The sequence below is a fragment of the Monopterus albus genome, unplaced genomic scaffold (assembly GCF_001952655.1).
Source record: "Monopterus albus unplaced genomic scaffold, M_albus_1.0 scaffold178.1, whole genome shotgun sequence".
NCBI lineage: Eukaryota > Metazoa > Chordata > Actinopteri > Synbranchiformes > Synbranchidae > Monopterus > Monopterus albus.
Genome location: NW_018128058.1, coordinates 559508 through 585739, shown reverse-complemented (window position 1 = coordinate 585739; position 26232 = coordinate 559508). Strand labels below are relative to the sequence as shown.

Below are 26232 nucleotides of genomic sequence, written 5' to 3'. Positions count from 1 at the left end.
CAACTCAGAGCTCTGCAGTGAGGCTCCCCTCTGTCAAAGCTCCTTGGGGATGCTCACACTTTGAGCATTTACTAGGTTCCTTGAAGAGATACAGTAAATAATGAATGAAGGGGCACTAAGGAGCTGTTAGTGTTTTTATTATCCTGGTTATTGCTGTCATCTATCAGTCACTAGAAACACTGACACATACCAAACTAAGATAAATGAAAAGGGTCAGTCAGAGGCACCTGGTGGATAACTTCACTCAGGATTCAGATCAGAAGTACAGTCTGCTCTCACACAGCTTACATCATGGACTTTTTGATGAGCACTTACCTGAGGAAAATAAATAAATACACTTACATTCTCCGTCACAAATCTGGTTTGTAACAAACTCTATGCAGACATACACTGATACAGAGCAAAAAAGAAACAGAAGTTGCAGGGAGAGAAACTGATTGTGACAGAAAGAAGTGAAGCTACAGGCAGGATACAAAGTGGGAGACAGACAGAGGCTCATATTTCCTGCTATGCCACAAGACTCCAGGATGATCAAACCAGCAAATGCGATGCACAGACGGACTCAGTCTTTCTCTGATTAGTGAAGACCATTGTTATTACGCATGGTTGTCCAAGCCACTAACACACACTCAGTGCCTCGGTGGGCATCACATTCCTCATTAACTCCCAATCTTTACAAATACTTCCTGCTATTAACACAAATGTTGTTTGACCATGCATGTAAAGTCTAAAGCACACGAGCATGCATACCCAAATGTAACAGGCACTGCAGTGCAACAAAGCAATAACAAGCCAGACATGCAATGCACACTTTAGAGACAGATGTTAACATCCAATCACACCCTTCATAAACCATAGGTCTGCATTAGTGGATGTTCACTGTAGTGTTCTGTTTAAGGGTCTCTTGTCTGCTACCATACCGCTGCTTGAAATCTTTACATGGCAGTTAGGCTGTTATCAGCGGAGCCAGCATTCACAAAAGCATCATGATAGAAAGTTAACAGCAGCCATCAGGGCTCGGTGATGTATTCTGTTCAAAGAAAAGGCTCTTTACCGGCATGTTGATGGATTGCTTTCAGTTATTACTAGATTGTACCACTGTGGCCAGTCCTGCACATCAGTGAGCAGGGCTGTTTTAGGTCAATACTGGATTTTTATGATGTTTATCTCTGGTTAAATTAAATGGTTCTCAGTAAAAGTTTACTATAAATGTTGTGCATAGATTCCATGCATAAAAACACTTTTACATGTACTATAATCATAGTCATAGTCCAAAATCTGTTTTGTGTTGACTGATACACGTTTCCTATGTACATATTAAAAGCTAAAAAGTTTATTAGAGTGTCTCACAGTTTGGGGGCTGGGAGCCCCAGAAGGGTCATAACTTCCATCTGAGGGGTCTTTAGACCAATAACAGGTTTGAAAATGGAGAAAAAAAACACGTCTGCTGCTTATATTTAGGTAGAGTCTCAGACTTTCCTTTAATCCTCTTTTGTGAATTTCTAGATAAAGGCAGGCCTTTGAAAAATTACTGACCAAAATTTGTTCAGTGATGAGTGGTCACAACCAGCTATTGCTTTGTTTTAAGTGGAAACAGCTGTATTGTGCAGTAAATTGAGAATTCAGACACTTAGGAATCATCATCATTTTACCTTTTGGCAAAACATGGAGTACAATACATCCAATGGACATTACTATATTATTACTGTTGTATTTGATTTAGTGTCAGGGGGGAAAACATGAGAGGCACTTGTGTTTTTTAATCTTTGTGTCCACCCTTTGAGTTATTTACTGTAAATGTCTAAGTTTCCACTATAAAGCCATGTTCGCTGAGTCAAACACTCAGAAATGAGTTATTTTTCTGCATGGCTCTGTAGTCTTCCGATGAAAGTACACACACTACAAATGAGTGTGTCTGAAACTATGAGAAAGTCACATTATACAACTCTCTATATGTAATCGCCACGTTTTCCGGTTTAATTTTACCTAAATTATTTATCCATTCTCTATCACTATAGCCCATTTAGGCGCCACGACTAGTCTACACACACTTATTCCTCTCCGCTCTTCATCTCCACCATCAAATCTATGTGGATTACCAGAAGGCGGGCCTGATTTCACATGGGCTCAGGCTTTTAACGTTCTGACCTTGGATTTCAACCAGGCAATTTATCTAAGAGCTGGCACAGCCTTAACAGCCCTGGCTGACTCCATCCACGTGCCACGATTGGTATGAGTGGCAGTAACTCTCCCACTGTCTGCCCATCAGCCTTCAGCCCCAGGAAAATGTCTTTTCTTCAGTACTCACTGGTTATGCTTAAATTGCTGTGATGAACTACTTCAGCTCTATCCCTTATTATTCTTTTTTTGCTCTCGTCCTTTTGTCTGCCTTAGATTTATCACTTATCGTAGATCTCACCAGCTTTCAGTGTATCTGTCAGTTTCATTCACTTAAACCTTTAGCTATCACACATTTTTTCTTACCCAGATGCAGATTTTATGCTAATGCCAGGTATAAAGTGGGCTAAATTGTCCAAAAAACTCCAGGGAGTTAAACTAAAAAAGCACTAAAAAAAGATGATCAGCTAATTACCTTTGAAAGACCATGATGGCTGAATTGATTAGTAAAAAGGCTTTTTTCAAGGCTAGTCAGGAAACTAACTAACCTTTTTCACAGCAGACATTTTGATTTAATTTGATTTGATTTATTCTTTCAAGCATGTAAAGACAGTTGATATGTCAACACACATACTTTTACACATATCCAACAAATGCTAATCCAAAATCAATTTGCTTATACCTAGTACATGCTTGAATGGAGTAGGAAGAAGTCAGACTTATCCAGTCCTACCCCATGACATCATCTTACCATCATTGGTTTGCAAGCAGTAAATGATTCACTTCTACACCACGCTAGTGATATACTAAAAAATTATTACAGAGTGTTAACATTCTTACATAATTACATTCTTAAATAATTCTCTTCTACACCACACAAGTAATATACTAAAGAATTATTACAAAGTGTTAACATTCATACACCACACCCACAATGTTCCAATTTTGAGTTACCACAGAAGGATAATTCCTAAAAAGGTTCTGGGATTTCTGGAGATGTTCCGGCACTGGAAAAAGGAACAAAAGACTTCTACTGCTAAAGGATCTCTCTTAGTCTCCTTGTCGGTGTCCCTAAACGTCTCTCAGTGCTCCAAAACATTGTACCAAAGGGTTGCATATGTTTTCATTTGACCAGGATTGTTTCTAGTGATCTTGATTTTGCTTTTCAACAGAGCCATGGTGACAATGCCAGAACAATGTTATCACATAAACCAACACAAACATTATATTTTGAAAGTATGGATCCACATACTGTGTAGAATGGAAAGGAGGGGAAATGCCTCCATTTTTACAAATGTGTATATGGAATATAAATGCACACATCCAGCAGTTCAGATATACAGCAACAATCCCAGCCCAGTCATGACTAACCCCTAATTTCCACCATATCGAGTGTTCTGACAAATTTTACAGTTGAGATGTTCCCTTCACAAAGAGCTTAGGTGTTGGGGTGAGGGATGGGGGTGGGGTTAGTCAATCCATAAGCTTTGCTACTAAGGTACATGTAGCATATCTCCACAAAGTAGCAAAATCCGGCAGAACACTAACTGTGTTGCGTTCCGTCTGCAACCCGATCACCGGAGCTGATGACTGCCAGTCTAGTTAATGGCTGTGTTCCCACTGAGTCCGGCGGCATTCCGTCTCCTGTAACCGTTAAATTACATGTAACCATTAACTGTAGTCTTTCTTTGTAGACTGCAGACAACAAAGTAGGAAATAAAAACAATAAACACAATTAACAGACAAAAAAAAGCTATTTAACTATGAAGCGTATTTACTTTAGAAGCTCAAGAGCAAAGAACAATATCCTATATGATAAATCAGCACCACAACAAGCCAATCCGCAGACAGATCCGGTGCGGGATGAAGCAGCACAGAGCGACAGAACGCAATGCAGCCAGATCCAGTGGAAATTAGGGGGAAGCCTCTTCCTTTCAGCAGCACTGAGGCCCATTGTTAAAGCTTCATTAATACACCAGTTAACCTCCCCTTACCTTCCTTTCTCTGCAACAGTTTATCTGCAGTCCATTTGCTCGCGTGGTTATCATAGTCTGTCCCATCATCAAGCCTTCCCCTCATTTCCGCCCTTTCCTTGTTGTGTCTCTCTCTCCCTCTATTTGTTTTCGCTCTTTACTGTTCACCTCTTTCTCTATCTCCAGTGCCTCTCCGGTGGTGGCTCTGTGAGTGGTTATCAGAGAAAATTATGCTTCTGTTGCAAACAAATAGCTTTCTTTGTTTCTGCTGTTGTGCTGTGTTCAGAGAGGGAGATGGAAAAGTGGCTCCAGTGAGATCCGCCTGCTCCTGGCCTTGAAGAATGCACCTCCATTAAGGATTCAGTGGAGAGTTAGCCACCAGACAGCTGGGCCTAATGGCACAGCTAGGCTAACACACACACTATACACAGATAAGAGCTTGTACACACACACGCAAACAGACATCCTTTAATATCACAACCGAGTGACTGATGGCAATGAGCATATATTCCGCAAACAAGTGGAATATGAATCAGAAGGATGTGGATTAAACATCAGCAGGTCTAAGCCTGTATAAGCACTGTTGGCTTAACAAGCCCGATAAGGTGCACATGCACACATCCACACATACAGTATAAGCGGCACAGGAGCCCCAGATAAGCATTAAGTTTGAAATGCTGTACTGAACTGAAAACACCAACACCTTCAAATCTGATCTTTGATTGTCCACAGAGCACTTAGCTGCTCAGCGCTGTGCTCTTGTTAAGCAGTTAATACAACTAATTAGAGGCAGAGGTGTAGTCAGAACTTGATTTTACAGAGTCAAACTTCCAGACAAGCCCAAGTCCAACACACCAGCAGCTAATCAACTAGAACATTTGGGAGCGAAGCCAACAGGATATGGCAACATTGAAAGCAAGTATCTAATCACACACTGGTCTACTGACAACCAGTTCCTCTCACTATCTCTGCTTCTGTATGTCCCTGCTACCCTAAAGTACTTGTCAGTGCACACAGCAGACTATACATAGCAGCTTAGCAGCTCATTACTGTTCCTGGAGCTCCAGAATGAACCAGTCCTCCTCTGCTAGAACACCACCTGGTCTCAGGTTTGCTCTGACTTTGTAGAATTAGATTTTTTTTTTTTTTATGTGGCACAGTTGACAAAACAACCCCAACTCAAGGTGGCCTGGTCTGGAGCTTTTGATTGTATGAAACAGTCAACAGCAAATTGAGTTTGTGCAGTTGCCACACAAATCTAGATGTTCAAACTGTTTATCTAGGAGCAGGAGATTGTACTGGACCAACAAGTGAGTGACTGGTTTGATTTGTCAACTGCGGTAAAAGAACCTGCATTACAAGCTGGAGGTCTGGGGTTTTAAAGAAGTGGGAGCTTAAGAGGTGGGGATGGTGTATTTAATTGGACTATGTGAAATGTAGCCTCCAGTGTTTTCTTGACCCACACTAGGTACTAAAAGTCAATGTATCCCAGCCTCTGCTGTGAAGATTTTGACCATTATTTTTTTTAGATTGTCTATTAGAAATCCCACAGCAACATGGGACTGACTTAATAATTGCAAACAATTATGCAGTTCATCATATTACCACAAGCAAACTGACACACAGGGAACCTGGAGCTTTGGAGGCCCTGGAGGTTTGTGGCTCCTTTGCAGCTGCCCCCTTTGCTGGATTGATAATCCAGCCTTGACAAGAAAGAAATACCCAAGGAGGTGAGGGAAGTAACTCGAGTGTAAAGGGAGGAGGATCAGTATAAGGTAACTCACAGGGGACTGTGCGGAGGTAGAGGTTGTCCCGGATGATGTGCTGCAGCTCGTGGTCCACCGAGCCTTTCTGGAAGCGCAGGTTGAGGTAGTGGCGCAGGTCCTTGTCTATCACGCCCCCTGGAGAAACATAAGGGGCAATAATGGCAATCAGAGCTCTTCCATTAAGTCAATCACCCTGACATAGGTGGCTGGGGTCTATACATTTTTGTTCCTGCAGAAATAAAGGTTTAAGAAGAAAGAACCAGGCCTTGATCAGAAATGGGGGAAGTGGAATGTTTGTGAACTATCCAGGGAAAAAAAAAGTGCTGGCCTCACGCTGCTTTCTGGGCAGTTTCCAAACGTGCATGCAGAGGAAGCACCAAACACTGCAGCGACAAATGACCCAGAAATCTATGAAAACCACTGCAAACAATGTGAATTTGCTATATCCCTACAAACACGCACGTCCAGCACTAACCAATGCACTCTGCACTCTCTCAGATTCAAGTGCAGCTACAGATTGGTGCAGGTGTTAATTGGAGCAGTGACCAGACACTGTGGAGAAATGTCTACACATAAATCACCAGCGAATCTCCACCCCCAGGGGGCTGTTTTAACTTCCATTTTTCTCTCCTTCACCATTTCTCTCCCCCATCCCCATATTTCCTCTCCAGCAGTCCCCCAGTTGTGTGAATGGACTTCCACTTTATACCAGTAAATCTCACTGGCTCAGCAGGACACAAGATAAAATAAAAGTGATGGAAGGAGACAGAGAAATGGAGGGAGGGGATAAAAAGATGGAAGGCAAGGACAAATCCCATCGGGGTGTAGAAAGGGGGAGAGCAAGCTAAAAGAAGCATCAACCCCCCCCAGCAAATACTCCATCTATCTACTCCGACCCACTCATATAATCACATTTCAAATGGAGGCAGAACAGGATGGATGAGAGGAAGAGGGGCTCCTCAACTGACGCTATTTAGGGGATTCCTCATGGTGCTGCTTTAACCAACACACTTGTCATTCTTGTTACTCTTCTGCTGAGAAGTAAAGAAGCTGAGAGACAGACGGAGTGGGTACACAGGCTGAAAAGACATTCATCTAACCTTCAACAACCTCTTTAAAGCAGCAACTTGGCCCGGTGCCACATAGCATTTAGCTCCCGCCCTCCTTCTTCCCTCTGAGATCCTGAGGCAATGACATCCAAGTATGATATGTTTGAGAATGTATATGTCAACAACATCCACATACTGACAGACGCATCTAAACAATAATACACATGCAACTGACTGAGAGCGTTCAGTGAAAAAGGTGGATGAAATTGTGTGAAATATGATGAGTGGCACGTTAATCCAAGGGTAGCCTACTTCGGAAGTTTTCTGTCATATTGGGGAGATCTATTATTTAGCACATTCTGGTTCTTTAAGTCTGTGTTCTCGTAACATTTACACACACACAAACATGCACTAAGCCATCAGAGCTGAACAAATTCATGGAGCACTGTATTATAACCATGCAAACCTTGAATTACTGAGACCTGCTCCATCTGTGTTTCTGTCAGAGACGTGGAGCAGCCAATTCACATTTGCATGAGAAAAGAAGCCAAGCCAATGAATCTGCATACTGAAAAGGTGAGCAGACTCAGAATCACACACACACACACACACACACACACACACACACACTTTGACACATTAAATGGCACCTCTTGCGCGGACAGCGGTTGTGTAGCCGGTAAAGTGTCAGAGTCCTCTTTCCACAGGTTTTGTGATGCAAATAATCTCCGCTGATGGAAATGTTGTGCCAGATCTTTCCCACTTGAATCTCCCGGTCCTGTACTGTCCCTCAGGCTTCCAACTCTGTCTCTGTTTGCCCCAATCTAGCCACTGCCAGCCAAACCGGGAGCCAGATCACCTCTGTCTGTACTCCGAGGTGGAGGGATGAAACAGGAGAGCGCAGCAGAGCGAGTGGCTGAGAAACAGCGAGGCAAAGAGAGCATGTGTGAGAGAGCAGTAAACAGTGGGGAGTGGAGAGTGCCTGTGCTGCTGTGAGGGAGAGAGAGCGACCACTGGAGCGCGGCTGTGGCGGTGGGGACTTATCACACTGAGATCCCTTTTCCTCTTGGATCCCTCCAGATTCTCAGGTCCTACAATGCCCCCTATTTGCAGCACAGGACACTACATCTGTTTCACATGCCTATTCAGACCAAAAGTCATCCCCTGCTGCATTACACGCCCCCTCAGCTTTTAGCACACATGGCCTGGCGCTGTCCCTCATCTGCCATCAACCACACATGCTGAAACGAAGCATTATTTGTCAGTCAATTAGGTTGATTAGGTTGTTGTTTGTTTACTCAGTGTTAAACCAACATCAGTGGACTCTTATTTAAATTCTGGTCATGCAAACTTGCCATTTATCTCCCTCTCCTCTCCTTTACTAATAGCACATATATATTCCATATTTATGTGCTTGTATACACATTTAAAAGCCCACAAACACAGCTTGACTTTAATGGCTGCTAAATTTAAATGGAACTCAACAATGTCAGATTTTATGGCTGCTATTTCAGCCTTCAGAGCAATAAAAACAAAATAAGAGCACGCAGACATCTGACGTATAAATAAGACATTTTTGCTTTGGTAAATATTTAATAAGTGGAAAGCAAAAAGTCCAGCAACATTTACAGTGTTTTGAGCAAACTTGAATAAAAAGACTAGCGAGTTTCAGCATGAAGCCTTCATCAGAGTGTGTTAAAAGCACACAACAAAGAGTCCTATAAATAATCCGACTGTGATTGGGGAGGCACGTGGTGTTTTGTGGATTGCTTCGATTGCCGAGTGCTTGCTGGGTACAGCTATTACTCTACCCTGGGTGTGCTTTTACTTACACCTTAATCAGATGTGGTGTCACCTGTGCCAATTATTAGACACACCTGGTGCTCCTCTATCAGTTTGACCCCTGTGATTGGCCTATGGCCACATGACCATGTACCTAACACACCTATGTGCATGGTTTATACTGGCCAACATGTAAGGGCTTTTATGAGATTTAATGTTTTTCAAAGATTTTTTTTATCTTGTATTATCTATAGGACTCTTTGCTGTCATCGGTTTCCTTATTTTTTGTGACCAAAAATCCGTAACTCAAGAATATTCAGTTTACAATGAAAGCAGGAACATCTGGCAAAACTGGAACAAGCAAATATTTTGCCTGATAAATTATTCAAACCAGTGAGTCCCATTTTTTTTTCCTCTGTAAGAAACATAAGACCTCCTACCTGTCCACATCCCTAGTGCATGAGTTTATTTTTATTACAGTAATGGGCAAAATGTGTAACAAAAGGAGGTAAAACTTTTATTGCAATAACATTGTGATAAAGATAAAACGCACCCCATTTCATGCAGGTTTTATCCATAAAAGCCACAAGGCTCTCCTGCTACACTGACTGCGAACATAAGATCTACACAGATTTTTTCATCAGAGGAGCTGAGCTGGAGTAATAAGCCTGAATAAGCTGTGGTTAGAACAGGCACTGGTGACTGCACCTGTCCTCAGTATGCTCCAATATTTCGCCATGCATCTAAAAATAGAGTCTCTGTGTGCGTGGCACATGCAACAGTGCAAGAGAGTCCAACAACAGCTAGAGTCAGTAAGGTGTATGAGGCTGAAAGAGGTTATTTACAAAGAAGTGATGCTCTCTCCTGTTTTATTTCATCAGTCCTTCCTCCTCTGACAGCACTGCTATCATAACACAACTGATATGTGATGCTGCCAATGGGGAAAGGTGGATGACAGCAGGAGCATGAAAGGAAAAGGGGAGAGGGTTGCACTATGGACTGACAACATCTCAGGAACATCCACTGCATGAGCCAATCAGTTGAACATTCCAAAAGATATGGAAGGTTCATTCTGCTCTGAGCCCTGAAACAATACCTGTTAATACAGGACATAAAAAAGGAAATGTTAGTATGATATGAGGTGCAACGATATCCTTGTTTAGTAAAGCAGTTCTAGTGTGTTTACAGCCACACGCAGGCTTGATAACAGCTTCCTAAACAGATGGATGAATGGAAATTGTTGTTGCTGTGCAAAAGAATAGAATCCACCATTTAGGCTCAGCAGGTGTCATGCAAATCTCCTGGGAACAGGGGAGAAAGAGCAACCTGTGGAGAGTCAAAAAACAAAGAGAGAGAACACAGCTGGTTCCTCCAGAGAATAGGGGTGCTAGAACAGATAACTGCCTCATGCCCAGGCACAAAGCAGTGGAGCTCATAGAGGAGCCCTGATTGCCACTGCAACCTGAACTCAGGTGAAGCGGTTTGGTTGAGGTGGAAAAGCTGGCCTATCAATAAAAGTAGAATGTGATTTAGTAGATAAATCATGACGTACATGAAGCAACACCCACTCAAGCTTCCACTGAAGAGACTCAAAATGATGGTAAAACATCTGATTTGTGGGGCCACTACAAAGAAGGTCATAGATACTACACTCACTTCTACCAGGCCAATACAATTTCTGGGGTATTATTTTTAATCTGCAGAAAAATAAGGACAGTTCAATTAACATTACTATTTAACAAATATACATTTATACAAACAAAGGATTTACACCATCAAATCAGAACTAAAAACTAATAGACTAACTGCTAACTCATCACTGTTAACAACAGACAAGCTCTGAATCAGAACCTGAATAAAAAAAGAAATAAAATAACTACAGTAAAGTAAGTTCTGTTGCAAAATGGGGCAACTGGACTCAAAACAAGATTGGAACAATATAAAATACACACTGAGGATTAAACTAAAGCTACAGCAGCTCTGTGACAACCAAGACTAAAGTCTCCTGCTGTTGCCTGAGAACTTTCCACACTATCAAGAAAATTCCAGCATGTAGGAGGTGCAGACAGCTCGGAGCTCCACGATCAGAGGCTTTGCTCTGAGGGCACCTGACGGCAGTCACATATCAAACTCTATGTGTGTATGTGTGTGTGTGTGTGTGTGTGCGTAGAGAGTGCGTAAAGAGCCAGCAAACAGCTATTTAGTTAATCGGACTAATTATAGGATCAGGATGAGCTTACAACCTTGCCAGTTTCACCAAACACACACGGTCTTCAGTGAACTAGTACAATGCCAGCACTGTGGTCAAAGTGCTGGAATCCAGAAACACCAACTGATGGCCCTACAGTAACATTTTTGGGCCAACTCCTTGCTCCCATGCCCCACTTTACTTTATGTGACAACATCGTGTACACTACTGACACTCGTCTTTTCCAGCGCTTTTCATAAAAATGTAAGCTAACAGTTGTGTTGAGGTAACTCAAATGGGGCTTATAATTTAGTTTAATAATTTAAGAGACAACGCCACTGTTTCAGCTATGTAAAATAGAAATTATATATACTGTACTTTACATTTGCTATAAAGCTTGCAAGATGGTTATCTGTGATGTAGACAACATGAGATTTTTAGTAAATGAGCTAAACATTTGGTATTTGAAGGTAAGTGGAAGACTTTAGTCACAGCTGAAGAGGAGACTGTCCACCCCACAGAAATGACAGCTTCAGTGGTTTCAGCAAATCCTCAAAAATGACATCTGTTTACACTCAAGTAAGAAAGCCCTCTAGCGGCTGTGTGAATTATGCTGCTAGGAGCAAAGCCAGACATGTGTGACAGTATGATGGAGCCACAAAGAGTCCACACAGGGAGGGATCAAAACAGAGCAGACCACTGTTTGATTCCGGTTTCCAACCAACAGTCAACACTGACTTATTTCAAACATGACTTTGATTATTCCCCTGCCTTAACAGTAATTCTAGCACTAAACCTTAGCCATGGCTTTGCCTGATCATAGAGCTGTCCAGCTGCTGATAGTGGTGCCAGATCAAAAAACGTGTCATGAAGCTTGGTACCATCAAATCAAACCCCAGTCATCAGAGTTGAAAGCAAATGCATACACCTGCAAAATCCTTGGACCACAGTGTCTAGTTATACCATCTCTGTGAAATGCTCACACACAAAAAACATGTACATTATTTTCCTTTAATTTGCTGAAATTACAGGACAGCAGCCTGAAATACACCCCCGCACACTGTCTCCAGTTCTCCAAGTCCCACAGGTGATTATGCACCATCCTTCTGTTGCTTACTGCTGACCATCCCCAGCTCACCCATTGCCATGGAAATTCACTCAGCCCACCAGCTGCCTGCTTGCCTGTGAGCATATGTGTGTGTGTGTTTTTGATATGCAGCATCTGTCTCGTGGTGGGGGAGATCCAGTCCATTTTACCCTGGGAATGGGACATTTATAGTGCTGCTGGAGCAGGAAATGGAAAATGTCTTTCACGTGCCACCATGCCTTCCAATGGATTGATGAGACATATGAGAGCGGACTGGTCCCTGATATCACTGAATCTGCCTCATATTTAACCACATATGGTTCCAATTATACCCATCAAAATGTGATCGGCATCCAGGTTTGCTCTTTGGATAGGGATTAATCTAATCAGGCTTTTTGCAAATTGCCCTGCTATTGACATGGAATCTTGTTTCTGCATCATGTCTACACCTTGAACTGATCAATTTTTTTGTTCTAATTCCTGTAAGTACTCCACAGGTGAATGCAGTATGCGGGTAAATAGGACTTCTGCATGCCATTAAGCTTAATGTAGATTTCTGCATGTCCTCACATCTGTGTCTTGTGTTTTACTGAAGTAATGACAAATCAAAAAATTTGGGTGAACTTACTGAAGTAATGACAAATCAAAAAATTGGGTGAACTTCATTTAAACCTGACTTTGCATAAAAGGATGTGATTACACAAGGTGTTCTACCTCCACTGAGCACACTAATTTGCATGCATGTACACTATTGGGCGAGCACCAACTGTGATTTGCATGCAAGCACAGAACTGGAACTGAACCACTGCAAGCATTAATGAGTGAATGCCCACGGCAGGAGTCGGAAAGACAATGCTGATGTATTATGTGTGTGATTATACCTGGCACTTAAGTGTTAGTCTTTACTCTGGTGAGACATTCAGAGGCAGATCACATTTTAATACAGGTGTGCATGGGCACAGTCACAGTGTCACCACTGCTCATTATTTCAAGAATCGGATGGATTTCTTTCCTTAAAAATATGGTATAGTTTTCACTTCTTACCAAATACTCAAAACAGCACACATCACTTACTGCCATTATATTTACCTCCTTAAAATCATTAAAAAGTAAAGATCATTGCAATTATTGGTCCCTACATAATGAAGAAATGTTGAATTTACATTCATTTATAGTGTGTCTGAGGGCATGGTCTGCAGATCGTCAAAGCTATCTCGGGTGATCGTACCTTCACTGGTCTATAGGAAAGCATACAAATTGCAGTAAATAAAAGGAGAGTCTGTGCTCAAGGGTGAAGGAGAAAGAAACTTCAATCCACACAGTAATATACTCATGAATATATTCAATATGTGCCGTGATACACGCAAAGAGTTGGGTGAGAATTCTGACAGAAGCTGGATAAGCAGTGCTAAACTCGGTCTTGACCTGTGACGGAACTGACGAAAATCACCTATCATGCTAACAAACTAGTTTGAGCTTAAAAGTCTCCTCGTGCACAAGCAGAGAGCTGAAGCTGACTGCCCTCACTGGCTTGACTGGCAGTTTCACATAGAATCTATTTGCTGCCGTTATGTACTTCAGCACTTGGTTATGTCTCCGGGTTGTTTTACACCTAGAAAAGGCATGCTTAAACATAAAGTGCACATGGGGGTAAGCTTTTGGGAACAAAGAACCGAATGAAACATTGCATGTAACATGACTCCAGCCTGCTTCCATTCCCCCACACTTCACTCCACCTGATTTGTTACAGTTTATCGCCCACTGACCGTGCTTTGGCTGAGAGACTCTCTTCACTCATCTAGCTGCTTCTGCTCTTTCCTCTTCCTAACTTTTGGTGACTTGCCCCATTAAGGCAGCCCTCTGCCCATTCCAACCTCCCCAATGTCCCTACTGCACGTTGTGTAGAGTATCCTTATGTAATTGCTGCAAGCTTCGAAAACTGCTTCCTTTAGGTTCCACTTTATATCATAGTAGCAATCTCTTTGACCTACCCTTTGCACATTTATTCCCCCTTTGTAAATTGGTTAGGGGGATCTTTAAAATCCCTGCTGAAGCACCTAATTATAAAAGGTAATAATTTGACATGACATATTGCCATTAAAACCTGTTCACCTGCACCATGCTGTATCAGGGACACTACCATGGAAGGCTACACTTTGCCTTTCTATAAACGATTTTTATGTATCTAATTGCTGAGCAATATGGTGACACAGTACACTGTTAGAAAGTTAAAAATATAAAACAGTGAGAGCTGTGTTTAATCTAGACACTGATGACTGACTCAGGTAGCGGGGACTTGACTTGGACTCAACTTGAACATAGCTCAGACTCGACTCAGACTTGACTCAGACTCGAGACTTGAGGTTTAGTGACTCGACTACAACACTGACTCAGCTTCAAGGGAATCTGATCTAGAAATAATTTTTGTCCAGATATGTACATAGGACTAGTGATGAAAGATTCTGCTAAATCTACAGGTTTCTCCTACACTGTTCAACACCCCAAAGTTGTTGGCAAGTGAGCAGCCAGGGAGGCGAGGCAGTGGTACTGGTTTGGACTTATTTAGTCTGATGAAAGCCAGGATCCAAGCCAGAAAAGGAAGATGGAAACATCTATTGGGCAAATTATACCTGTTTAGCTATAAAATTATGATTTTAAGTGTTTAGTAGCTTTCATTTTGCCATGGAAGCCTGAATTCTCTGCGTTTCTTCCACCACTAACTAACAGTCTCTATTCCTGGATCTGCTTGTTACCATTTAGAGCTGCATGAAGCCACCTGCCCAACTTCTGCCATGTACCCAGCTGGTAATGCATCAAATAGAATTAAACTTCAAAACCAGTCACTGCATGAACATGGCTGTGAAATGACATTCACACATCTTGCGTTGTCTCCCTCCTTCCTTTCGGCACTCTATTATTTTCTCTCGATTCATTTTTCCTCCACACACTCACATTCTCCACTTTCAGACAGTTTCTCTTCCCACCTCCCTTTCTCTCCCTTCTTACCTTTCTCCTAGAAAGGGGTTGTTTATTTATTCATTTGTATTGCCAGCAGTTAGCTACTACGCACCTTGGACATAGAATGACGTGCATAAAGATCTAAAATTAAACACATTATATCTACTGAAGAATCATAAAGAATGTGGTGAAGGAGGCACAAAGCGGTTTGTCTTGAGAGGCCACTGTGTTTTATCTTGGGAAAGGATTTTTGTTTATCATGTTTATTTGTTGTGAATGCATATGGTTGATTTCTGGGCCAGGTCTTTCTTTAAAAGAGACTGATCGCAGTGGGTCATCCTGGTAAAATAATAAATAAAAATAAACTCAACACAAAACACGGTAGGAGATTCAAGATCCTGTCACAGTCATTGTTACAGCAGCAAAAATTCACTGTCAATTAATGCCCATGCAAATCTTTCACACCAGCTTCTGCTGAACTCTGATACATGAATTTGCCCTATTATTCAACAGTTAACTTCCTGAACGTAGCCATTCGTTAAGGGTCAAAACAGAGTAAGTTATCATAGCTTATTAGCTGTACTGCACCATAATTCAACTGGTCCACAAAACAACTTCATCCCTCACATGAAGCTAAGATATTACTGTAGCTATGTGGCAACATTTAGTTTGATATACCTCTGCTCTGCTAAATGAGAAGCAATGACAATAGAACTTTCTTCTTTTTATACATTTTGCCACAAACAGAGCTATTCACATCAAACCACCCACAAATTGTCATAATGTCACAGAGCTTCGAGCACCAGCTAATTCATGAGGACCCACAAATACATTCCTGGTGTGACTGGGCACTAAGAATGGGAGCAGAGGGTGGTAAACTAGAGAAGGGGTCACTGAGGGGCTGAACATGAATAAAAAAATCAAAAAGAATTAAACTGTTTCAAACAGGGGATTGGGATCACCATGGGTGTGCTCTTCCACTGCAAACAAGGTGGGCACATCAAATCTGCTCCCAAACAACAGCTTCAAAGTCCAGGAGAGTGTGAAATTGCCTTACCTTGGTCGACTGGTAGAGTAGTGCATCCAGACCGAATACGCTAAAGTCACGGTGCTAGTAGTTCAGTCAGGAGGAAAACCCTCCTTGCCTGACATGACAAAGATCCATCTCCTGCCAGCTCCTGTCAGTGTTGCCTCAAAAACATTTCATTTGCCCACAACACTGCGACGGTTTCACAGTTTGGAGACACAAAGAAATCCATTCCTCCTCAGAGACTGAGGCTTTCAGGCATATGCAGCAGACAGAGTGATAGAAAGGCCACAACAAAGTCAGCACTTAACAATGTGGTTGCCATGACAACACTAATATTTCTATCACAGTAATGACAGAGCTAAGAAACCCAGTGAGGCAAATTGATTTCACATGTTCCCGTTTTATATATTTGGGTGAAAACACCAGGCAGACAAAGAAGATTTTGAAACTCCTTCAGCTGTAAAACGCTGAGCATCAATTACTGTGACTGGATATTTGGGGCTCTGTGCTGAACTAATGGAGGCCTAATAGGAGATTAGTGCTGAACAGACAAGAGGGGAAAGAAGGGACATAAAAAAAACGTAGAACAGAAAAGATGGCATGGTGGGGGTTGGTGTCGGGGGGACCAGCAAAGATCAATGTGTTATATAGGCTTTTTTTTTTAAAGCAGGACCAGTGATCCACTTTGGCCTACTGAACCTCCTGAAGTCCATTTTGATCTTTTTGACCAATACTGGAATTATGATCTACATTACAATTATTTTAAAGATAAACTACAGGCTTGTAACTGCAGCGTGCATAATAATATAAAGATGTCCATCATTAGATAAATGATGCATTGGTTTCTTTCTCATGTCCTCCCCAGTTTGCTTTGTTAAACCAGTCAGATGGAGTCCACAGCCATGGACTAACATGAAAATACCAGATTGGTCTTTCTTTCTTAGAGAAACCATCACTGGCAGATTGTAAATATGACCGACACTGACATGCAGGGAGCGTGTTACACGACAGCAGCCAATTAAGAGTTTCATTTTTCAGTTTGGCCAACTTGAAATAAAAAAAATGAAATCAATGTTAATCTGTTGCAGCTGACTACATTTTAAATGAACAAGTCATAACAGTTGGCAAACCTGATGGCTGCTGGCTGAGATGTACTCTGTAGATTTAATCATGATTTCTGCCAGTAATAAAAGGACTATAGTCACTAAAGAGTTGCCAATTGCAAAGAGCTAGAAATGCAGCAACATCGACACAACAGGGGGAAAAAGAGCAGTGAAATTTTAATCAAACTTATTTGAAAGTGAATGCAAAGACAAACAGTAAAACTTTTCCCTAAACTGTCCATTGCAAACATTCAGCACAGATTACAGAGAACATGTTGCATCCATTCGGTTTGGTTTTAGCTCTCAACAAAGTGCAACTTGTAGCCTGCTTGATCTTCTGAGCAAGTATCCCTCTGGCAGATTTTTGGGAAGGATCTTGGTCAGTTCTGTGTTATCAGAACTGACAGGAATGATGAAATCAAAACATTACAAGCTGCACTAAAAATGATTGATGTGAATGAATTTTATGTAATTGAAATCATGGCTCTTATTTCAAAACTGCACTCTTTAAAAGCTGTGATTTGATATGAAAACAATTAGTTCAGGCCTTCAGGGGAAGGGAGAGGAGGGCAAATCTCTCTTTCACACACACACTATCCCCAGAAATGAAATGCCATTTACTTCAACTGTCTCTACATGAATGGAACATGGCCTTGTTTATGGTGCTGTACCATCTCTATGGAGCGTAACCATTGACGTGAGGTGGCTGGCTGAATTGAGTGATGCCAGAGTCAAAGCATTTTTACAGAAAAATGAAAGATTATTGATATTAATGCATCACTAGCTAATAGCTGAGCCACAATGGCCGCCACCGGGTTTACTCCTATGCATTGTCACCGATACAGTACAGTTCTCATTACACCTTGCCGTGGCATATTTAATTGAACTAACCCAATCAGAGCCCAGGAGTGTGACGGTCTGCTGAGCTTGGCAGTGGTTGTAATAAAAGCTGATGGAAGAAAATTAAAAATGCTGCTACTGAATCACGCTTTGCATATCCCATAATCCCTGCTATGTTTACTTGTGCAGACAGAGATGAATTATGGGAAATGATAAGGCGGTGGCATGTGTAGCTTTCTGAAAGCGAAAAGAGGTGAGATTATATTCTGTAAATGTTACTTTTCAATAGATATTGGAGTAAAGTGGTGTGTGTGCAGAGTGAGCTGTTGAATACTCCTCTTTGGGTATGTTTTAATGAGCTGTGACAATGAGAGGCTCAGAGGGGAAATGCCAATGAAATATTTGCCTAAAATTTCATTTTCAAGAGGGGAAACTCCAGAAGGGCTGTACAGAGATGGAAAGACAGGTGTTGGCTGCCCAATTTCACATACACATAAACAACCAAACATACACACACATTCACAGGAGCTGAAAGTAATCCATCATGTGCATTCTCAAACACACACACACACACACACACAGACTTACATCTGAGATTTATGGAAAGCCAGCCTAGTGTGACCAGTGTGACCTACAGAGCTACAGTTGCTTCAGCTACTGCCTCCTCGTCACAACCTGCACTGTCAAACTCAACACCGCACACAGCCAATCACAGTACACTTCAAAGGCCTTCTTGCCCAATTACGTTTGGCAGCCCGACTCCAGATCACGGCTTAGTGAACCACTTACTGTTTCTGAGTTAGCATCCCCCAGGGGAATGCCTTTTATGGATAAACCAATACACTGTAAGAAAACTGAGTGTATGCAGATCATGTGAGGTAATCAAACTCCTAGAGGGGCCCTTGTTGGGTCAGATCTTAACAGGATTTCAACAGGAATCTCTACAGCTCTCCACTGCAGTACAGGGACCACTCAGCAAGCAGTCCTTTTGGTGTGCAGAGAAAGTTTTGGGAGGAAAATGGTTTTGAAAGCCTGAATGCCTACGGTGCATTATTAAGCACCCGGTATCTAGGATGTAGTCTGAAATAAAAGGTCAAGATGTATCCAAATTAGCTGCTTCACACTTGCATTGGAATGAAGCCATGTTTAAATTTGGTCTTGACCTGGCTCAGGACTTGTTGTGGACATACTTTGATACAATTTAGTGATATTAACAGCTGCAAAATCAAATTTTTTTATACAAAAGTGTGTTAAATATCCATGTGTAATGTGAAAAGAGCTGCTTGTTCACAAAGATCTCATCTTGGTTCACGCCCATCAACACTGCTTTGATATGCAAAATCATTTGCAGACAAAGTCAGCAAATGTGTACCTACTGAACATAAAGTGCAGAATGTAGCAGCTAAAGAGCCACATACAGTATTTCCTACAGAAGTTAGGGGAGGTAAGGCCAAAGCTAAAGTTGGACTTGAATAGTGGACTTACATCTGTCAGGCAGCCAGAGAAAAAAATGCTTCTGTGTGTTCGCATTTTGCTCAGTGAAGGTGTTTACTGAAGGTCCAGTGGCCTGGATTGCTCCATGTCTGCTGGATGTGTAAATAGGGTATCTGAGTCTGGAGAGTCAATGCAGCTTTAATGTGAGTTGGCACTAGGAAAATAGGACAGTGGTGTATCAACTCAGTGGTCACTTACTGTATGTGTGCTGCCCTAAAACAAACCTGCAAATAATAAAAAAAACACTTCATTTTCAACATTTTTGCTTTAAACATTACAAAATGGTTTCTGTTTTTTCTGATTTTCTGTCAATCAAGCAGTATTACAGATCTAAAACAGACAAGTCAGGCTCTGCAATGATTAGTCAAATCCGAAGTGCACTTTCTGAAAATCTAATAAAACAGGTAAGCATAAATGAAACCCCATAAATCACTCCTGACGTTTAGGACTACTGCCTCTGGTCAGACTGACAGATTTGACAGTGGATACTATTAGCTTGTGCCTGCTTGTAACCCTTTAAGTAAACACTACTGGCTCATCCAAGTCAGCCTCCTCAGCTCAGCCAAAACACTGCAACCAGCCAAACCATCTCAAATTTTCCAAGATCAAACTCCTAGAAACATCCTATCCCATGCTGCCCATGGCTGTGTGCTATGAGTCATAGCAGTGGTGCTGGTACACGTAAAAGGCTGCTAAAAAGCTACCGTCCATAACTTAGCTCTCAGTTAAACATGACATTTCATTGCTGCCTCCCACCTGATTTTTTTTTTTTTTTACATTAAAGCCATTTGACATTTTTGTAAACTACCCTTTAGTCTTTGAACACTCCATTGGAGGAGAGGGATGTTGGAGATGAAGCAGCAACGTTCTGATTCTGGATATGCTGTGTTTCTCTTCAACACTTTCTTCTGATATTTGTTTACTTTTTTAAAAGTATGGTGCTTCCATCACGCCGTTTCTGTTTTCCATGTGCAAATAAAAAAAAAATACATGGAAATGTATAAAATGCTGTACAGATATTAAGATTGTCAAGTGTTAAACGTTCCATGAAAAATTCAAGTGATAAAAAAAGTGACTAAACACTTGATCAGCTGACACTTAAATTCTGAGGACAAACTACAACCTGTAAAGCTCTCAAATAGATTAAGAATGCCTAAAGAAAATCAACATTTAAGCAGGCCAGTGCTGTGTGGTTTATTTTCCCAATAATGACTGCACAAAGCATCTTATTGATTTTTCTTTGTGTGAGAAGAGGTTAATTACAATCTCAGCAGTGGTCAGTGCCGTGCATTCATCTGGAGGCAATGACAAAAGACCGAACACAATATGTGTGTAAGTGTAGGTAATTTAATGCAAGAGAAGTTTTCATCCCATAAACTTGAGGCCAATTTCAGTTCCACTGAAGGGTTGGCACGGGAAATTAACATCAGTTTGAAGGGCTACAGCAGAGCAGCTGTTGAAAAGAGAAACACTGTTTCTCCACCATTCCACCCTGATCTATACCACCCATTTAGTGCCTAAGGCTCCGTAAAGTGCTAGAATTTGTTTTGGCAAGAGAGGGCATTTTGGGCAAACAGCACTTGACATAAAGGCTTTCATGACTTCAAGAGCAGAGGAGAAAGGACTCCTCTACGGGGTGGCTTTCAAAGCTCATCTTTGATTTAAGCCCTGGATGTTTTCCATGCTCTCAATTTCATTTGATGCTGAACACTAGTGGTTCCCAAGCTAGGAGGCACATCCCAATAAAGGAGGCATAAGCTGCAATAAATGCTCAGGTTTTGTGAAGAGCCTTTAAAGGTGTCTGAAAAATTGAATAGGACATTTTCCCTAAGACATCACACTGAAAACTTATAATCAACAGATTAATGATAAAGAAAATAATCAATACTCTAAGTCTATAGGTCTATACAGGTTTAATAAGAAAAAGCATGTTTGCATGATTCTGCAGTACAAGTTCAGTGTCTTCTGTTCTTTTCTAGGCACCACTTATGGAAATTCCACCTGTCATGTACCATCACTGTTGACTGCTGGTTCACATAGCTCAAGTAGCTGCAGGATGCAGAGGAATCAAACTTCCACAGACAGCTCCATCAATTGTTTACCTGCATCTCCTTCTGAACAAACAACATTTTCCCTCCTCCTGCAGTCTCAGCCAGGGAGACAAATTGATGCATTCTTGTGGAGATGCCCCTGCTGGCTGCGACCCCAATCGCCCGGGGCCAAGTGAAAACATGCAGCCTAACATGCAAATGAGTCTGCAGCCCAGAGCCCACCACAGACATGACTTCTTGCTCCATAGTTCATCAGCATCAGTGTCAAACACCTGTGGTATTCCCTCCAGTGTCTGGGCCAGGAATCGACCTGTAACCTCTGTGAATTAGTCTCTTCTTCAGAAATGTTTACAGATGGGGCACTGCTGCTTCAGTTCCAAATGAAATGAAGCCAGAAACCAAATTGAGCTGCCTCTTAGAGAACAAACAATCTTCATCCTTGAAATTTCTTCTTCTCTGAATCTTATACCTCTGCTATTTCCTCCTCCTCCTCCTGTAGCTCTCCACCTGCCTAACCCCCACCCCTCCCTCTCATAACAAGTGTTGGCAGAAAACTGTGGAGAGGGAAAGGTTCGTCAGCAAATGGCTCCTCAAAACCCATTCTCATTTATATGCAGATGAAATAAATATTGATGTGCTGCCACGCTCTCATCATGTTTTGCCTAATTGATGCTAGTGTTCTTGTATCACTCGTGTTAGTTATGACTATGGCAAGAGGGTTGCTTGGTGATATGACTTGTCACAAACAAAACAAAGTGAGTAGACAGACCGCACAACACAATCCCCTGAAACAAAGCAAACAAATGAACTGAAGTGAAACACAAAGAGAGAGAAGCTGCATTACATGATTGATTGATGGATATGTATGTGTGGAAGGTACAGAGAAGGTAAGAGCTTTACAATAACTCAAAGCCCTGACATCATATATGGATGAAGTATATGCATAAATAAAGCTTACAATGCATTTAAGGCTGCAACTAATTTTGTCATTATGATTCTATAGATGATATTGTAAATGCAACTCAAGTTCCTGGAACTCAACGTTACATCTTCCAATTGTTTTGTCCTTCCAACAGTGCAAATCCCAAACATATTTGATGTATTGTAATATAAAGCAAAAGCAGGATCCAGGATGTTTGACATTTTTATTGTGATGCAAGGCTTTTTTCTGCCAATGCAAACATGGTAGAATTATTGTCACATGAGACTGAGACCACACAGGGCTCATGGATGCTACAGCGAGCGGGACACACCGGGACGATGAGCCTTGACAAACCACCGTCGGCTTGGTGAGTCATGGCCTAAGTGTTAACTGCTAGCATAGCTGGTTGATAAACGACTCGCCAAGTCATCAGAGGTAATTAAGAGGGACGGCCGGGGGCATTCGTATTGTGCTGCTAGAGGTGAAATTCTTGGACCGGCGCAAGACGGACGAAAGCGAAAGCATTTGCCAGGAATGTTTTCATTAATCAAGTTCTTGACATTTGAATAGTTAATCAACGATTGTTTCATCATTACGGCTATTGCTTGTAAAATTATTTTTCTAAGGATGGCTACGAAAAAACTTTAAGATTTCAAATGATTTTTTACTTACCATATTCCTCAAACTGAGTTACCCATTTACCCTATGAACCATGCTTGCTGTGCTTAAATGTGGCAAAGAGGCAAGTGATCCAGTCATTACCAATCTGCAGGTGACTATCAGCTGAAAGACCTGAAGGGATGTTGTCAAGCACATAACAATTAAGGCAAAAGTGTTAAGTAGTTTGACTCTAATTGGCTGCTGCTGTACAAATGGAGTAAATACATTCCATTGGAGGGTGATAAATAGGGCAGAACATATGCTCTCATTTCAACTCACATTAGGAGGTTTTTCATACATTCAAGTGCGACAGAGACAAGCCATAGAAAAAGAAAGCAAAGCAGGGAGAGAGAGCCTCCGTTGTACCGGGATCAGTGCTCTGAGCTGTCACAATATTGTTGCCTCAGTGCCACACAATGTGACGTGGTACAGACGTGGTAGGAGCTAAAGCATCTCCTGATGTGAAAATGCTCAAAAGCTGTTATTTGCAAAATGGCATAATAAGACGAGCCTTGCATGCTGAACGCTACTGTTTTAATAAGCTGTAACCTACCACACTGCCATGTATCTGCTCACCTGTTTGGAATGAGACATCTGAGGCAGTGCATCTACTGAAACTATGTCATCTGGCAGAAAATTCATTTGCAATAAACTAATAATTAATTCCGTTTAAACATGCAGAGTGTTCCTCATAAAAATGTTGAATGCATTTCCTTAATCCCAGAACATTAACAAAGCTTGTTTTGTGAATATTTTGAAACCTACATTGTTTATATGAGCTAGACGTCTCCTTCCTCGCTATATTTCTTTGTTACACTGTCAGTAAGTATTATGTTGCCTGTGTGCTTGTGGTAGTAAGGATCTGCTCGTCAAAATGATGTGCTATATAGCACCAATAGTGGTCAAAAAGTGTTGGATCTTTTAACTGATTTATCAGATTTGTGAAGATTCTAATATCTCCAATATGAAGATTTGCAGCTTTTTTTTATTATTATTATTATGAACCACAGGAATTTTACACATTAGTGTCTGTTTCCAAATCTAGGGGAGTACTGCTGTGTACATGACAAGTTGAATGTGGCTCCAGGGGGAGCCGTACAAAAACAAAAGCTGGCCTCGAGAGACGTCACCCTTATTAACTGATCAGGTAGTTCTCAGCACTCACATCACTTGTGAAACATTTGATACTCATGGGCACTGTGCATCAGTAGAGTGTGCTGTTATGTTGAGAATTCAGCGCTGTGCTTCAGCAGGGAGCTGTGAGCCTGCAGCCCTGGTCCTATTTTCAGCTTGAGTGGGCCGAGGAGAGGGGAGAAGCAGGCCAGCTCAGGGCAGACAGGATCAACCCCAGCCCCGTTTAACCCTATACACTCCACTTCACAGACATATGTACACAAGTGCTTTGGTCATACCAGCACTGCTCAAATATAAGGTGAAATGCATTATAGTGACTGAGGCAGCAAGGCATAAATAAAACAGCAGCAGACAGTGTTTCTGAAATTCAACAACCAATAAACTTCTACCTATTCAAAGATCACAGCCTGATTTGTAATGCCACAAACTGCTACATTATATACAACTGCTAGATAAAAAAACAGCACATCAGAATCACTGTTGGGTTTTACATTCAAGGACACAGGGTGCAGATGCCGGGTCATTAGAGGGATGTCGTGATTTTTATGTAACCCCTTCTCATAAAATCCACAGCAGAGGACACAGGAGGTTATTTTTTTGCTCTAAAATGCCAGCGTCTGTTTCACACTCAGTCCCACTTTCTTTGACACAGTAATGGATTAATGTTGTCACCATCATTTCCTGTTACAGTGACCAAATTTCAGCACACAAGGTTAAACATTTATGTGAGGCTGAGCGTCTGTTTAAGACATGGACCACTCTGCATCTCTGATGCGTGCTCTGACTTAGCAAATGCGAAACAGTTTCATGTCCCACTTCTTTCCATTTTTTGGTGAAAGCTATTTTTGCATGCAGGTGTGTGCTCATGTAAAAGAGGGCTGTGTAAGCATGAGAGGTAGGATGTGTGTGTCTTAAAGTCTCCATCATTTTTGTGTACAGTATTTCTGTTGCAACTGACTGCAGCTGGAGATTGCCATCTGTGGGGACTGTCAAGCTCAGATGATCAAGATCTTGTTAGTAGAAAAAACAAATGGTACTGCTAAAACACAGGCAAGTCTACAGGAAATGAATGTAAGTCAATGTAAAGTCCCCACAAGGAATGAAAACAGTGAGTGTGTGTGTATTACTTTTACTATTCAAACTTATTTTTTTTAACTTTATAATCTATTTAGTTTTTTTGTACATACAGTAATATTCCTTATAATAATATTCTATACATAATTTCTTGTTGTTCCTGTGATTTTGTGAAGACGCCACTGCAACACTGTAATTTCCTTTTGGAATTAATAAAGTATTAATTTTCTGTACCGATTCAAGCTTCTTTCCTGTCAAGATGAAAAATGTACTGTTCACCCCAACAAATCATTAACAGGGGAAAAAAAAAATCATCAAAATAAAAAATATCCTATTCTGACTTATGGGAGTATAGCCATTAATTTTTAATAAGGTTAAAAAGTAATGTAGGTACTAGATGAGGTGTAGATGAAAACTGCACCTTTGCACAAGTACTGAATTATTTTTAAAGCAGAAAGCACCTTCACAACCTTAAACACACATCACACACCAGCAAGTCCACTTCTGAATGGCTGAAGAAAAACAAAATGAAGACTTTGGAGTGGCCTAGTCAAAGTGAACCCTTTTTGGTGTGCTTTGGATCATTGTCCTGCTGCAGAACCCAAGTTCGCTTCAGCTTGAGGTCACAAACGGATGGCCGGACATTCTCCTTCAGGATATTTTGGTACACAGCAGAATTCATGGTTCCATTTATCACAGCAAGTCTTCCAGGGCCTGAAGCAGCAAAACAGCCCCAGACCATCACACAACCACCACCATATTTTACTGTTGGTATGATGTTCTTTTTCTGAAATGCGGTGTTACATATACGCCACACATAATGGGACACACACCTTCCAAAAAGTTCAACGTTTGTCTCGTCTGTCCACAGAGTATTATCCCAAAAGTCTTGGGGATCATCAAGATGTTTGCTGGCAAAACTGAGACGAGCCTTTATGTTCTTTTGGCTCAGCAGTGGTTTTCGTCTTGAAACTCTGCCATGCAAACCATTTTTGCCCCGTCT

The 26232-nt window shown here is 41.5% G+C and overlaps 1 protein-coding gene across 12 annotated transcripts in view; it reads right to left on the bottom strand.

Annotated features, from left to right (window-relative positions):
* magi2a (membrane associated guanylate kinase, WW and PDZ domain containing 2a) overlaps window positions 1-26232 on the bottom strand; it is a 201103-nt gene that overhangs the window by 132913 nt on the left and 41958 nt on the right. For 10 of the 12 annotated variants that reach the window (XM_020616782.1, XM_020616784.1, XM_020616783.1 and 7 more), the window contains exon 2: window positions 5876-5992. In XM_020616782.1, the coding sequence (XP_020472438.1) occupies window positions 5876-5992 (117 nt within the window). Of the gene's footprint in view, window positions 1-5875; window positions 5993-7556; window positions 8032-15978; window positions 16038-26232 lie in introns of those variants that run through there. The other 2 variants (XM_020616781.1, XM_020616780.1) reach the window with 2 other exon arrangements.